Below are 13,562 nucleotides of genomic sequence, written 5' to 3' on the forward strand. Positions count from 1 at the left end.
TCAGCCTCCTGAGTAGCTGGGACTACGAACTTATGCCACCACACCTGGCTAATTTTTAAAAAAATTGTAGAGATGGGGGTCTCACTATGTTGCTCAGGCTGGTCTTAAACTCCTGGCCTTAAGCCATCCTCCACCTTGGCCTCCCAAAGTGCTGAGATTATAGGAATGAGCCACTGCACCTGGTTTAAAAATAAGAAGAGGAGTCTTCTTTTTTATTATTATTATTTTTGAGACAGAGTCTCACTCTATTGCCCTGGCTAGAGTGCCGTGGCGTCAGCCTAACTCACAGCAACCTCAAAGTCCTGGGCTCAAGCAATCCTCTGTCTCAGCCTCCTGAGTAGCTACAGGCATGCACCACCATGCCTGGCTAATTTTTTTGTATGTTTTTAGTTGGCCAATTAATTTCTATTTTTAGTAGAGACAGGGTCTCGCTCTTGCTCAGGCTGGTTTCAAACTCCTGACCTTGAGTGATCCACCGTCTCAGCCTCCCAGAGTGCTAGGATTACAGGCATGAGCCACCAAGCCCAGCTGGAAGGGGAGTCTTTTATATTTACCACTATAGTCACCATTTCTGTTGCTCTTCAACCTCTTGTGTAGATCCAGATTTCATTTGGTATCATTTTTCCTTCTGCCTGAAATACTTTCTCTAAAATTCCTTATAGTAGTCATGTGCTAGACATAAATTATTTCTGTTTTTGGATGTCAGAAAAAGTCTGTATTTCACCTTTATATTTGAGAGAGATTTTACTAGGTATAGAATTCTAGGGGGTTTTTTTCCTCTCAATATCTTACAGATGATGCTTCACTGACATCTGGCAGACACTGTCTCCAACAAGAAGTCTGCTGTCACTCTTAGTTTAGTTCAATTTGGGTCTCTATGTTTTGTCTTTACTCAACATATTCAATGTTTTCTCTACCTCCTTAAATACATGAAATACAGTTATAGTAACTGTTTTAATGTTTTTGTGTACTACTTTATCATCTGTGTAATTTGTGACAGCTCCAATTGACTGATTTTTCTCCTTATATTTTCCCATTTCTTTGCATTCCTAATAATTTTTTTTTTTTTTTGAGACAGAGTCTCGCTTTGTTGCCTAGGCTAGAATGAGTGCCGTGGCATCAGCCTAGCTCACAGCAACCTCAAACTCCTGGGCTCAAGCAATCCTTCTGCCTCAGCTTCCCAAGTGGCTGGGACTACAGGCATGCGCCACCATGCCCGGCTAATTTTTTCTATATATATTAGTTGGCCAATTAATTTCTTTCTATTTATAGTAGAGACGGGGTCTCGCTCTTGCTCAGGCTGGTTTCGAACTCCTGACCTCGAACAATCCGCCCGCCTCGGCCTCCCAGAGAGCTAGGATTACAGGCGCATTCCTAATAATTTTTAACTGCATGTCAGACCTTGTAACTTTTACCTTGTTGGATGCTATATACTTCTGTATTGCTAAAAAATATTCTTGAACTCTGCTGTGGGATGTAATTAAGTTACTTTGAAAAAGTTTGATCACTGGGTTTTGCTTTTAAGCTTTGATAGGCAGGATCAGAGTAACGACCTAGTACCCACTCCATGAGGGTTGAGGTTTTCATTCTGATTGGTGTGATTAGAAACTCTCCCTGGCTCTGTGTGAGTTTCAGCAATTGTTCTGTCTAATCCTTTCAGGTGATTCTATCTCCAGCCATGGGTCATTTCCTCACAAGCATGTGCTGATCAACACTCAGCTCAAAACTTCAGGGGACACTGTGTGGTTCTTTCCTCTGTGGTATTCTTCTGTATGGGCTCTAGCCACTGTGGCCTCTCTGGACCACCAGCTCTGTCTTCTTAGCCCAGCAAACCACCAGTGTGGCCTCAGTTTCCCCTCAGTTCTTCCTCATGTTATGGCCTGGAAACTCCTTCCAGCCAGTAATTTGAGAAAACTATAGAGATCACCACATCATTTTCCATCTTCCCCAGGACCAATATTTTTCCTTCTCTGATGCCCAATGCTTTGAAAACCACTGTGACGGCCAGCCACGGTGGCTCACGCCTGTAATCCTAGCACTCTGGGAGGCCGAGGAGGGCAGATTGCTCGAGGTCAGGAGTTCGAAACCAGCCTGAGCAAGAGTGAGACCCCATCTCTACTATAAATAGAAAGAAATTAATTGGCCAACTAATATATATAGAGAAAAAAATTAGCCGGGCATGGTGGCGCATGCCTGTAGTCCCAGCTACTTGGGAGGCTGAGGCAGGAGGATTGCTTGAGCACAGGAGTTTGAGGTTGCTGTGAGCTAAGCTGACGCCACGGCGCTCATTCCAGCCTGGGCAACAAAGTGAGACTCAGTCTCAAAAAAAAAAAAAAAAACCACTGTGACATATATTTCAGCCACTTTCAACTGTTTAGGAAGGAAGATAAACACGATCCTTGTTACTCTTATCTTAGGCAGAAGCAAAACTCTTCCATGATTTTTTTAATTTAGTGTTTTAACACATTGTTAATATCTTTTCCAGTCAGTCACAAACATAAATATCTATTAATGTTATAATAACTAATATTTCCTGGTATAAATGTATCTTAATCTTTCAATTCCTCTATTGGTCATTAAGGTCATTAAGATTATTTTTAATGTTCTAATGGGATAAATAACACTGTACCAACATCATTATATACTTTCCTAAGGGTAAATGCCTAGAAGTGAAATTGCTAAATCAAACACAGATGATAGCCTAAAGTTTATATTGAGTATTTTTAATGTTTGACAATTTGATAGGTAAAAAATGTTCTTATTTTTGTTTTAGTCTCATTCTACGGATTACTAGTGTCTTAATCAGGTTGGGTTGCTATAACAAAACATAAACTGGGTGGCTTAAATAACATATTTACTTCTCACAGTTCTGAAGGCTGGAAGTCTGAGAACAAAGTGCTGGCAGATCTCTCTGTTGGTGAGGGCCCTTAAACAAGATTTGATGACTACCCAGCTTGGTGAACACACTGAGGTGCTGGGAGGGTGGCACACTCAAAGAGGGCATAGAAGCTTCAAGCTCCCTTCCTCCATATCTTGCCCTATGCATCACTATATTTGGCTGTTCCTGAGTTAGATTCTTTATATTAATAATAAACCAGTAAGCCTAGGTAAACTATATTCCTGAGTTCTGTGAGCCATTCTAGTAAGTTACCAAACCTGAGAAGGGCAGTTATACGAACCCCTCATTTACAGCTGACTGGTCAGAAGTACAGTGGCCTCCTGGGACTTGTGACTGGTATCTGAAGTGAGGGTGGTCTTGGGGGACTGAGCCCTTTAACTTGTGTGATCTGACATTAACTCCAGGAAGATAGAGTCAAAATTGAATTGACTTGTTGGATACCCAGTTGGTGTCAAAGAGTTAAGGAACTGGTTGGTATCAGAGAAAACACCCAACCTCCAAAAGTCCCCATCATCATTTTGGGGGTCAGGGTTTCAACATATGAATTATTAGGGAGACACAACATTCAGTCCATAACTAGTAAATCTAAACATTTTTCCAAAGGAAACACAAAATAAGAGTTAGTTATTATGGTTACTGGCCCATTCATATTTCTTCTTTTCTGAACTACCTATTTTTTTTGTGTGTATTTTCCTATTAGGATGATAGTCTTTTTCTTATTGATTTATAATGGCTGTTTACAAAGGCTATTAAACTTTTGATACACATGCTGTCAATACTTCCCCCAAGCTGAATGTACTTTTGATTTTGTTTAAGGTGGATTTTGACATATTAACATATATACCAGTCAAAACAACTGTTTCCTTTATAGTGTTAGCCTTCTTCAGTCTAAGATTATATTTTCTTTTGAAGAAATTATTTCATTTTTTCTTAGGTAATTAATATGAAGTTTTTAGGTAATTAATATGAAGTTTATATTTGTTTGCAATGTGAAGTAGAGACATAATTTTCTCCCAAATTATGCATCTCCTTACTAACACAAATGTTTTTATCATAAATTCAAACAGATACACACATACACTTTTCTAAATTTCTATTATATACCTGTTTTAATGTCCAACCACTATTTTAATGTCACATACATCAAGTCTAACCATATTACTGATGATTTCAAGATTTTCTTTATGTATTTGTTCTTGCAGGTGAGTAAGTTCAAAAACACACCAACTAGGCCGGGTGCAGTGGCTCACAGCTGTAATACCAGCACCTAGGGAGACCAAGGTGGGAGGATCGCTTGACGCCAGGAGTTTGACACCAGCCTGGGCAATATGGTAAGACCCTATCTCTACAAAAAACATGTAAGAAAAAATAATAGCCAAATCATACACCTACAGTCCTAGCTACTTGGGATGCTGAGGCAGGAGGATCACGATCACTTAAGCCCAAAAGTTCGAGCTATGATGACACCAATGCCTGGGTGACAGAGCAAAACCTTGTCCCTATATATATATATAAAAAAAAAAAACCCTACTAGAATTTTGATCAAGATAATTTTTAATTTATTATTTTAGAGAAAATTCAACTTTCCATCTACAAAGTAAAATAGTCATCTGTATCTTTAAGGAACATTAATAGCAATCTTTATATAGTTTCTGCATATTTCCTGTCAATCCCTTGGATTTTTTTTTTTTTTTTTTGAGACAGAGTCTCACTCTGTTGCCTAGGCTAGAGTGCCATGGCATCAGCCTAGCTCACAGACGTCTCAAACTCCTGGGTTCAAGCGATCCTCCTGCCTCAGCCTCCTGAGTAGCCAGGACTACAGGCACCGGCACTGCATCCAGCTAATTTTTTCTATTTTTAGTAGAGATGGCGTCTCACTCTTGCTCAGGCTGATCTCGAACTCTTGAGCTCAAGCGATCCTCCCACCTCAGCCTGCTAGGATTACAGGAGTGAAACACCGAGCCCAGCTAATTTCTTGGAATTTTATACTTTATACTTTGATGCTATTATAAATTAAATCTTTAACCATTATATTTTCTGATTTACACTAATATATGGGAAAGCTATGGATTTTTGTGTATTTATTTTTACCTAGTCACCTTATCAAGGTACATTATATTTCTAAGAGGTTGCTTAAATGAGGGTTCCTAAGGCTGGGCGCAGTGGCTCATGCCTGTAATCCTAGCACTCTGGGAGGCCGAGGCGGGCGGATTGCTCTAGGTCAGGAGTTCAAAACCAGCCTGAGCAAGAGCAAGACCCCGTCTCTACTATAAATAGAAAGAAATTAATTGGCCAACTAATATATAGGAAAAATTAGCCAGGCATGGTGGCGCATGCCTGTAGTCCCAGCTACTCAGGAGGCTGAGGCAGCAGCATCCCTTGAGCCCAGGAGTTTGAGGTTGCTGTGAGCTAGGCTGACACCACGGCACTCACTCTAGCCTGGGCAACAAAGCAAGACTCTGTCTAAAAAAAAAAAAAAAAAAAAAAAAAAAAAGAGGGTTCCTAAGTATGCCCAAGAGGATATTTATTAAAAACCAATGCCTAGGCCCCACCCAAACAGGAAGTATAAGTGTGTTTGGGAAAAAGAGTAGTGAGGTATCTTCATTACTATATTTTTAACAAATTTTCTTGATGATTTTAATACTCATCCATGTTCAGGAACCAACAGCTTAGAACCACTTAATTGATAGCTGTAGTAGAATACATACTCATAATATATATGAAGTTTTAGGTGACTTTCCACATTAAAAATATCAGAAGGCACTAAATAACCTCATCAAAGACAAAATCAGTATATCACAGAGCATTACAAGAAGTTCCAAAGATTTAATTATATTCAAACAGAGATAATAGGAAATACCAGACATCAATATATTTCCATAAAAAATATTTATATAAAATATCCACTTCAGCTATATTACTCTGGAATCCTGGCGACGTATGAATATTACCCTAAAACAAATTTGTTCTTCATCTGATACGACCAAGGACAATCTCTTGGGCTCCAAAACACATCCTATTAACACACCCCTTTGTAGAATAAGAAGTACAATGAATTCTCAGCATTACTCCATAAAAACAGAAGAAACAAATGTGAAACTATTAGCAGCTATTATTTTGATTTAATATGGCAAACAGAACCATAAATAAATCTTAGGTATGTCAACATACTTTACTAATATGTGAATCCGAGCCAACATTCCATAAAGTCCATTGAGAATTCTCAAAAAACAAAATGACAAGAATAAAGCATGAAGCACTGAGATTGGAAATAATCTAGTTTTCTGGATCAATAAATTTTCAGAGACCTGGATAGTGGAGATCAGATGAACAAAGCTGTGCTATAGACATAGGGCACCAAATATTTGCCAAGTATTTAAAGTCATTTCATACAAAAGTAATGATAATTTATAGCTTTGGACAATGTGCATCACAATGGAATGTAATCCCTGCCCGGAGTAACTAACGAACACATCTATGCAGTTACTGTTTCACAATGCTTTACATGTATCATCTGATTCTCATGAGAACTGTAAATAGAGGTTACACATCATAAATGAGGCAACAGAGGCTAAATTTCCTTAAAGTCAGGCCAGTGCGGGAGGATCGCTTGAGCTCAGAAATTTGAGACCAACTTGAGCATGATGGAGACTAAAAATAGTAAAAATTAGCCAGGCATGGTGGCATGCACTGTAGTCCCAATTATTTGGGAGGCTGAGGTAGGAGGATCACTTGAGCCCAAGAGTTGGAGGTTGCAGTGCGCTATAATAATGCTACTACATTCTACCCCAGGCAACAGGAGAATCTGTCTCCAAAAACAAAACAAACAAACAATTAAAAAAAAAAAACTTATCTAAATTACCCAGCTTATATAGATAGTGGAAATGGAACTCAAACTCTTTTTTCTATTTTTCTAATGTTTCATAGTGTTGCTTTATATAATAGCACACTAACTTGGAAATGCTATATTTTTATTTTCAAGACATATTCTCATTGGTTATTTCATTTTCTTCCCATTTTTTTTTTGAGACAGGGCCTTGCTCTGTCGCCCGGACTACAGTGCAGTGGCCTGATCATAGCTCACTGCAACCTCAAATTCCTGGGATCAAGTGATCCTCCTGCCTCAGCCTCCCAAGTAGCTGGGACTACAGGTGTGCACCACCATGCCGGGCTAATTTTTCTACTTTTAGTAGAGATGGGGCCTCACTCTTGCTTAGGCTTGTCTTAAACTCCTAGCCTCAAGCAATCCTCCCACCTAGACCTCCCAAAGTGCAACATTTCCATGAATTAGATAAAAATAGGATCTACCATATTTCACAAATTATGGAAATGAGCTAAACTAAAAGGAAATATGTGAAATCACTTTGAAAGTATAAAATACAAATGCAAGGTAGCATTAAAAAATAAGCAGATCGCCAAAAAGATATTACAGTGTAGGATTCCACTTATGTGAGGTCCCTAGATTAGTCAAACCCACAGAGATGAAAAGTAGAATGGTGGGTGCCAGGGCTGGGCAGAGATAGGAATAGAGAGTTATTGTTTAATGGGGACAGAGCTTCAGTTTAGACAGATAACAAGAGTTCTGAGGATGGACGGTAGTCATGGTTGCACATTATGAAGGTACTGAATTGAACACTTAAGATTATTTTTCTCAAAGTTTTCTCTAGATTATAGAGAGCTCTTTCCAGCTTCTAGCAGGAGAATAAAATGAATTATTCATTCCAAGGAAAAGAAAAGCAAGGAAAGTATTTCACATATGCCCATCTAGGTAAGAGAATGGAGAAATCATAGAATGCATGTCTCTTACTCAGGCCTAAAATATTTACCATCTACAGCTACTAGGAACAATCATCAGAAAGACAGTCAAAAGTAAAAAGAATAAGGAGAATTAGCAAAGAGGTTACAAAAGAAGGTGCTGGCCCAGTGCAGTGGCTCAGGCCTGTAATCTCAGCACTTTGGGAGGCTGAAGCAGGAGAATTGCTGGTGGCTCACGCCTGTAATCCTAGCTCTCTGGGAGGCCGAGGCGGGCGGATTGCTCAAGGTCAGGAGTTTGAAACCAGCCTGAGCAAGAGCGAGACCCCGTCTCTACTATAAATAGAAAAGAAATTAATTGGCCAACTAATATATATAGAAAAAATTAGCCGGGCATGGTGGCACATGCCTGTAGTCCCAGCTACTTGGGAGGCTGAGGCAGAAGGATTGTTTGAGCCCAGGAGTTTGAGGTTGCTGTGAGCTAGGCTGACGCCACGGCACTCACTCTAGCCTAGGCAATAAAGCGAGACACTGTCTCAAAAAAAAAAAAAAAAGAAAAAGAAAAAAAAAAAAAACAAAAAAAAAAAACCTACAAGTTTGAGACCAGCCTGGGCAACATAGTGAGACCTCGTTTCTAAAAAAAAAAAGAAAAGAAAATTTCTTAAAGTTAGCCAGGTGTGGTGGTATGTGCCTGTAGTCCCAGCTACTCGGGAGGCTGAGGTAGGAGGATTGTTTGAGTCCAGGAGTTCAAGCCTGCAGTGAGCTATCATCATGTCACTGTACTCCAGCCTGGGTGACAGAGTAAGACTCGGTCACTAAAAAAAAAAAATGCTATTAGTTCACCCTACTAAGAAAGATCAAGCAGGCTGGGCGTGGTGGCTCATGCCTGTAATCCTAGCTCTCTGGGAGGCCAAGGCAGGCGGATTGCTCGAGGTCAGGAGTTTGAAACCAGCCTGAGCAAGAGCGAGACCCTGTCTCTAACATAAATAGAAAGAAATTAATTGGCCAACTGATATATATAGAAAAAATTAGCCAGGCATGCTAGCGCATGCCTATAGTCCCAGCTACTCGGGAGGCTGAGGCAGAAGGATTGCTTGAGCCCAGGAGTCTGAGGTTGCTGTGAGCTAGGCTGACGCCATGGCAGTCACTCTAGCCTGGGCATCAAAGCAAGACTCTGTCTCAAAAAAAAAAAAGATCAAGCAAAGGAAACTGACCTACACAGCCAACTGCCCATAACCCCACTAATCCCAAAGCACAGATGAACAGGCAGTAGCCATCGCTGGAAGCTCAGGCCCCAATATAAGGGCAAATCAACAGCAGCAAACTGCCAAAAAAAAGCAAATAAATGAGATGATAAATTGGACAGTCTCAAGCTGTTCCAACTATTATAGTAAACGCAAAAATATCAAACCAAAGATGAATTTTAAATAATTATAGTTTTCAAGGGTGCTAATTAAATATAAACATGCTGTTCAATTATCCTAATGGTAACAATTGTATAAAAGTTTATAAAAAAGAAACATTATTTGTTATAATGTCTGGATATACTTGATTCCAGAAATATGGGAAAAGGGTCCTTATTTCAAATGGATTTCTTAAAGGTTTTCAGTCAACTAGGATACAAAGACTAGCCCAGCCCATCAAGATAGAAAATATAAAGTTTTTATTTTTTCTAGAAAGTTCAAAATGCAGTTACCTGAGAGACTGTGCCACTATGTTTTCACATATTGTCAGACAATGATTCACACGGTCTTTCTTGGTGGCTGAAAGTTCTTTCTTTCTAAAAACAAAAAAGGAGAAGGAAAGGAAATAAGCATGTGTTGAATTATCCAACTTCTACACATCATTCATTCATTCAATTAGTACTTCCTGAGTACTCTGAATAAACCATTGCACTCATGCTGGGGATAGGGCTGGGATCAGCACAGGAAGGCAGAGAGGAAGGAGCTCAACCACCAGCTTTCTGACTACACTCCTCCATAGAAGAATCAGGTGATGTCATTAAAGCAGCTTATTTTCCTCCTTTTAGAGAGAAGAAACTAAAGTGCCAACAGTGACTTGCCCAAGATCTCACAGACAAAAAGTAACATAGCCACCATTTAAACCCAGGTCTTCTGGCTTTAAATCTACCTGGTAGTTCAATAATTCACATTCAATTTCACATTTTTTTCACATGTTAACATCACTGAAAAAGGAATGCATCTTACAACCAATGGCATGTTATAGTTTAATTAGCAACTTTTTTTCTTTCTTAAAAGTACAGAAGATGATAGCATGATAGATGATAGATGATTACAATGGATGGGAAACCCAATTCAGTACAATACAATAATATAATACCTACTCTAAATACCAAGCTGCCACTATTTCTCAAAATCATATTGTTAATTGACTGCAGTCAACATACCATATTGACCTCAATAAGGCATAAACAAAAATAAACAAACCGTTTCTATGTCCCCAAACAGCTGGAATAAACCCCCATTAAGATTTCTCCTCCAGGCACAGTGGCTTACTCCTTTAATCCCAGCACTTTGGGAGGCCCAGGCAGGAGGACTGCTTGAACCCAAGATTTTGAGACCAAACTGGGCAATGTAGTGAGACCCTGGCTCTAAAAAAATTTTTTTAAATTTGCCAGGCATGGTGGCACACACCTGTAGTCCTAGCCACTCAGGAGGCTGAGGCAAGAGGATCACTTGGGCCCAGGTGCTGCAATAAGTGGCAATGTTCAAGGCTGAAATCAGCTATGATCACACCACTGCACTCCAGCCTGGGCAACAGAGAGAGACCCTATCGAAGAAGAAGAAGAGGAAGAAGAGGAAGAAGAGGAAGAAGAGGAAGAGGAGGAAGAAGAGGAAGAGGAGGAAGAAGAGGAAGAGGAGGAAGAAGAGGAAGAGGAGGAAGAAGAGGAAGAGGAGGAAGAAGAGGAAGAGGAGGAAGAAGAGGAAGAGGAGGAAGAAGAGGAAGAGGAGGAAGAAGAAGAGGAGGAAGAAGAAGAGGAGGAAGAAGAAGAGGAAGAGGAAGAAGAAGAGGAAGAAGAAGAAGAAGAAGAAGAAGAAGAAGAAGAAGAAGAAGAAGAAGAAGAAGAAGAAGAAGGAGGAGGAGGAGGAGGAGGAGGAGGAGGAGGAAAAGAAAAGAAAAGAAAAGAAAAGAAAAGAAAAGAAAAGAAAAGAAAAGAAAAGAAAAGAAAAGAAAAGAAAAGAAAAGAAAAGAAAAGAAAGAGGAAGAAGAAAAAAAGATTTCTCAGCTGAGCAGAAGTGCATAAACAGCCTGGTGAAGATCAGACTAAAGGTGCCTCCTTCCCACCCAAACCTGTGGCTTCAGATGTCTTTAAGGTTGGCCCTATCAAAATAAAGTAGAGAAGGATGATCTAAAACAGGGTACTAACTAGAAACAACTAAACCAAAAGACTAAAGTTTTTGAGGGAATTATATTATCAAAGAAATAAAAAATCTAAACTACAAATACCTGTGACTATTTAATCGCTAATGCAATCCTCGGGCTTCTAAAAGTGCACTCGTAGGCTATTAAAATTGTGTAAATCCACTGAAGGCATACCCTCCCCAAAAGCTACTTCAGATATGGCCAGGAAGAAAACAGACAAGAAAACCCTCCAAAGGGTGGAGTCAAGAGCTGAGAAGAATAGACAGGGGTTCCAAACAGAGAAAAGAACCAGGCGTGAATGAAAAAAATGTGGGGGAGGGGGCTTCCCAAATGCTGCCCAGTAAAGAAAAAAGTCTATTATTACTATGGACCACTAAATGTTTCCCATTCATTTGTTACCTAAAAGGCAATTGTTTTGACGTGTTCTATTTCAGACTGCTAATCATTCACCAAAACTCCATTCTTCCCTTCTTGGATGCCTGGCGTCCCAGTTATAAGTTACAGTGCCTAGCCTCCTTGTAGCTAGCTATAGACACACCTGACTTATTCTCACAGATGACATGGGAACAGAAGTGATACATGGAACTTCTGCCTAAAGTGCTTGCCCTGGGTATCTCCCCTTTTACTTCCCTCCAATTGGAATAAACATGTCTAACACCCAGTTTTTGATTATACAGATGAAGAAAATAAGAAGACTGCAGGCCTGGCACGGTGGCTCATGCCTGTAATCCAAGCACTCTGGGAGGCCGAGGCGGGCCGATTGCTTGAGGTCAGGAGTTCGAAATCAGCTTGAGCAAGAGCAAGACCCTGTCTCTACTATAAATAGAAAGAAATTAATTGGCGAACTAAAAATATATACAAAAAATTAGCCAGGCATGGTGGCACATGCTTGTAGTCCCAGCTACTCGGGAGGCTGAGGCAGCAGGATTGCTTGAGCCCAGGAGTTTGAGGTTGCTGTGAGCTAGGCTGACGCCACAGCACTCACTCTAGCCTGGGCAACAAAGTGAGACTCTGTCTCAAAAAAAAAAAAAGAAGAAGACTGCAGAGCAACAAGATGGAAGGATCAGGGGTCCCTAAATGACCTAAGAAGCACTCACCCCCAGACCTCCCATCCTCAAGAGCCACTCACTTCAAAAGTTCTATGATGGAAACAACCCAAGGGTCCTTCACCTGATTAATGATAAACAAAGTACTTACAGCCAGACAACACAGTACCATGTGGCAGTGAATAGGCAACAAGCCACCGACAACACACACAAGGATGATCCCAATGCACTGTGTTTGGGCAAGTATGACTCAAAAGACTACCCTGGATAATGCCATTTCTACAACACTCTGGAACAGACAAAACTGCAAGAATGGAAAACTAGCAAGTAATGTCCAGAGGCAGAAAGTAGGGGCAGTTGACAGCAAAAAGGCATGGGAAATTTTGGAGGGTGATAGAACTCTTCATTAACAAGGGTACATTTTGCTATGTGTAAATTTTATCTCAATTTAAAAACAGGAAGTGCAATGAGAATGAAAATCCTCATTGAATCTCATTAAATCCTCTTTAAACCACTATATTAAAGTCTCTCTTACAGCAATGTAGATTTTACCAAGTTTAAGATAGCCATTAAGGAATTAAAGAACACTGACCATTTTAGGAAGCAAACTAATTGACCTGCCCAATACCCTTTGATTTCCAAAGTGAAAATCTGTTCAAATCCTTAAATGAACTGAATTCACACATGCAGCCTCCTAGCCATACAGGTAGTGCCCCCTTAATCTGACAGTCTGTTACTCTCATGTCTAAAAAGACTCCTTAACAGGAGTGCTAAAGAAAAATAGGTTGACACTCAAATAAATGCACCTCACAACTTAATGATAGTCAGAATAGAAATATTCATGATCTGAGATGTTCAGTAATGTCAGAATCTAAGCAGAACCTTCACAACTGTGGGATCTCTGCCTCCAGATGATTCCCAAGATTCTTCAGATTGTTATAAGAATTTATGGGTGGGGGTGGTAGCTCATGCCTATAATCTCAGCACTTTGGGAGGCCTTGAGGCCATGAGTTCGAGACCAGCCTGGGCAACATAGTAAGACTCCCATCTCTACAAAAAATTGAAACTAAAAAAATTAGCCAGGTGTTGTGACACACACCTGTAGTCCTAGCTACTCAAGAGACTTTGGCAAGAGGATTGCTTGAACCCAGGAGTTCAAGGCTACAGTGAGCCCTGACTATACCACTGCACTCTAGCATGGGTGATAGAGCAAGACCATGTCTCTTAAAAAAATAAAATAAAAAAACTTATAAGGCATAAAATGCTCCCTGTGTAACAAGATAGCCTCAATAGCCTCTTGCATTGATAAAAGTATCACATCTACCAATTATCTGTGCCAATTATCTCTGTGGTTAAAAATTAAAATGTAGAATTCCAATGGGCATATCACTCAGTAGAGCCATCAGGGGTACCAAGTTAAAAAAAAAAAAAAATCAACAGCTTCACAGTAATTACCCACATGCCTGACAAAGAACTGGCTA

The 13,562-nt window shown here is 40.0% G+C and overlaps 1 protein-coding gene across 4 annotated transcripts in view; it reads right to left on the minus strand.

Annotated features, from left to right (window-relative positions):
• Window positions 1-13,562, minus strand: part of HTT (huntingtin) — a 159,413-nt gene that overhangs the window by 136,378 nt on the left and 9,473 nt on the right. For all 4 annotated transcript variants that reach the window (XM_075992879.1, XM_012737356.3, XM_012737355.3 and 1 more), the window contains exon 2: window positions 9,348-9,431. In XM_075992879.1, the coding sequence (XP_075848994.1) occupies window positions 9,348-9,431 (84 nt within the window). The remainder of the gene's footprint in view (window positions 1-9,347; window positions 9,432-13,562) is intronic.

The sequence above is a fragment of the Microcebus murinus genome, chromosome 16 (genome assembly GCF_040939455.1).
Source record: "Microcebus murinus isolate Inina chromosome 16, M.murinus_Inina_mat1.0, whole genome shotgun sequence".
In the NCBI taxonomy this organism is placed as follows: Eukaryota; Metazoa; Chordata; class Mammalia; order Primates; family Cheirogaleidae; genus Microcebus; species Microcebus murinus.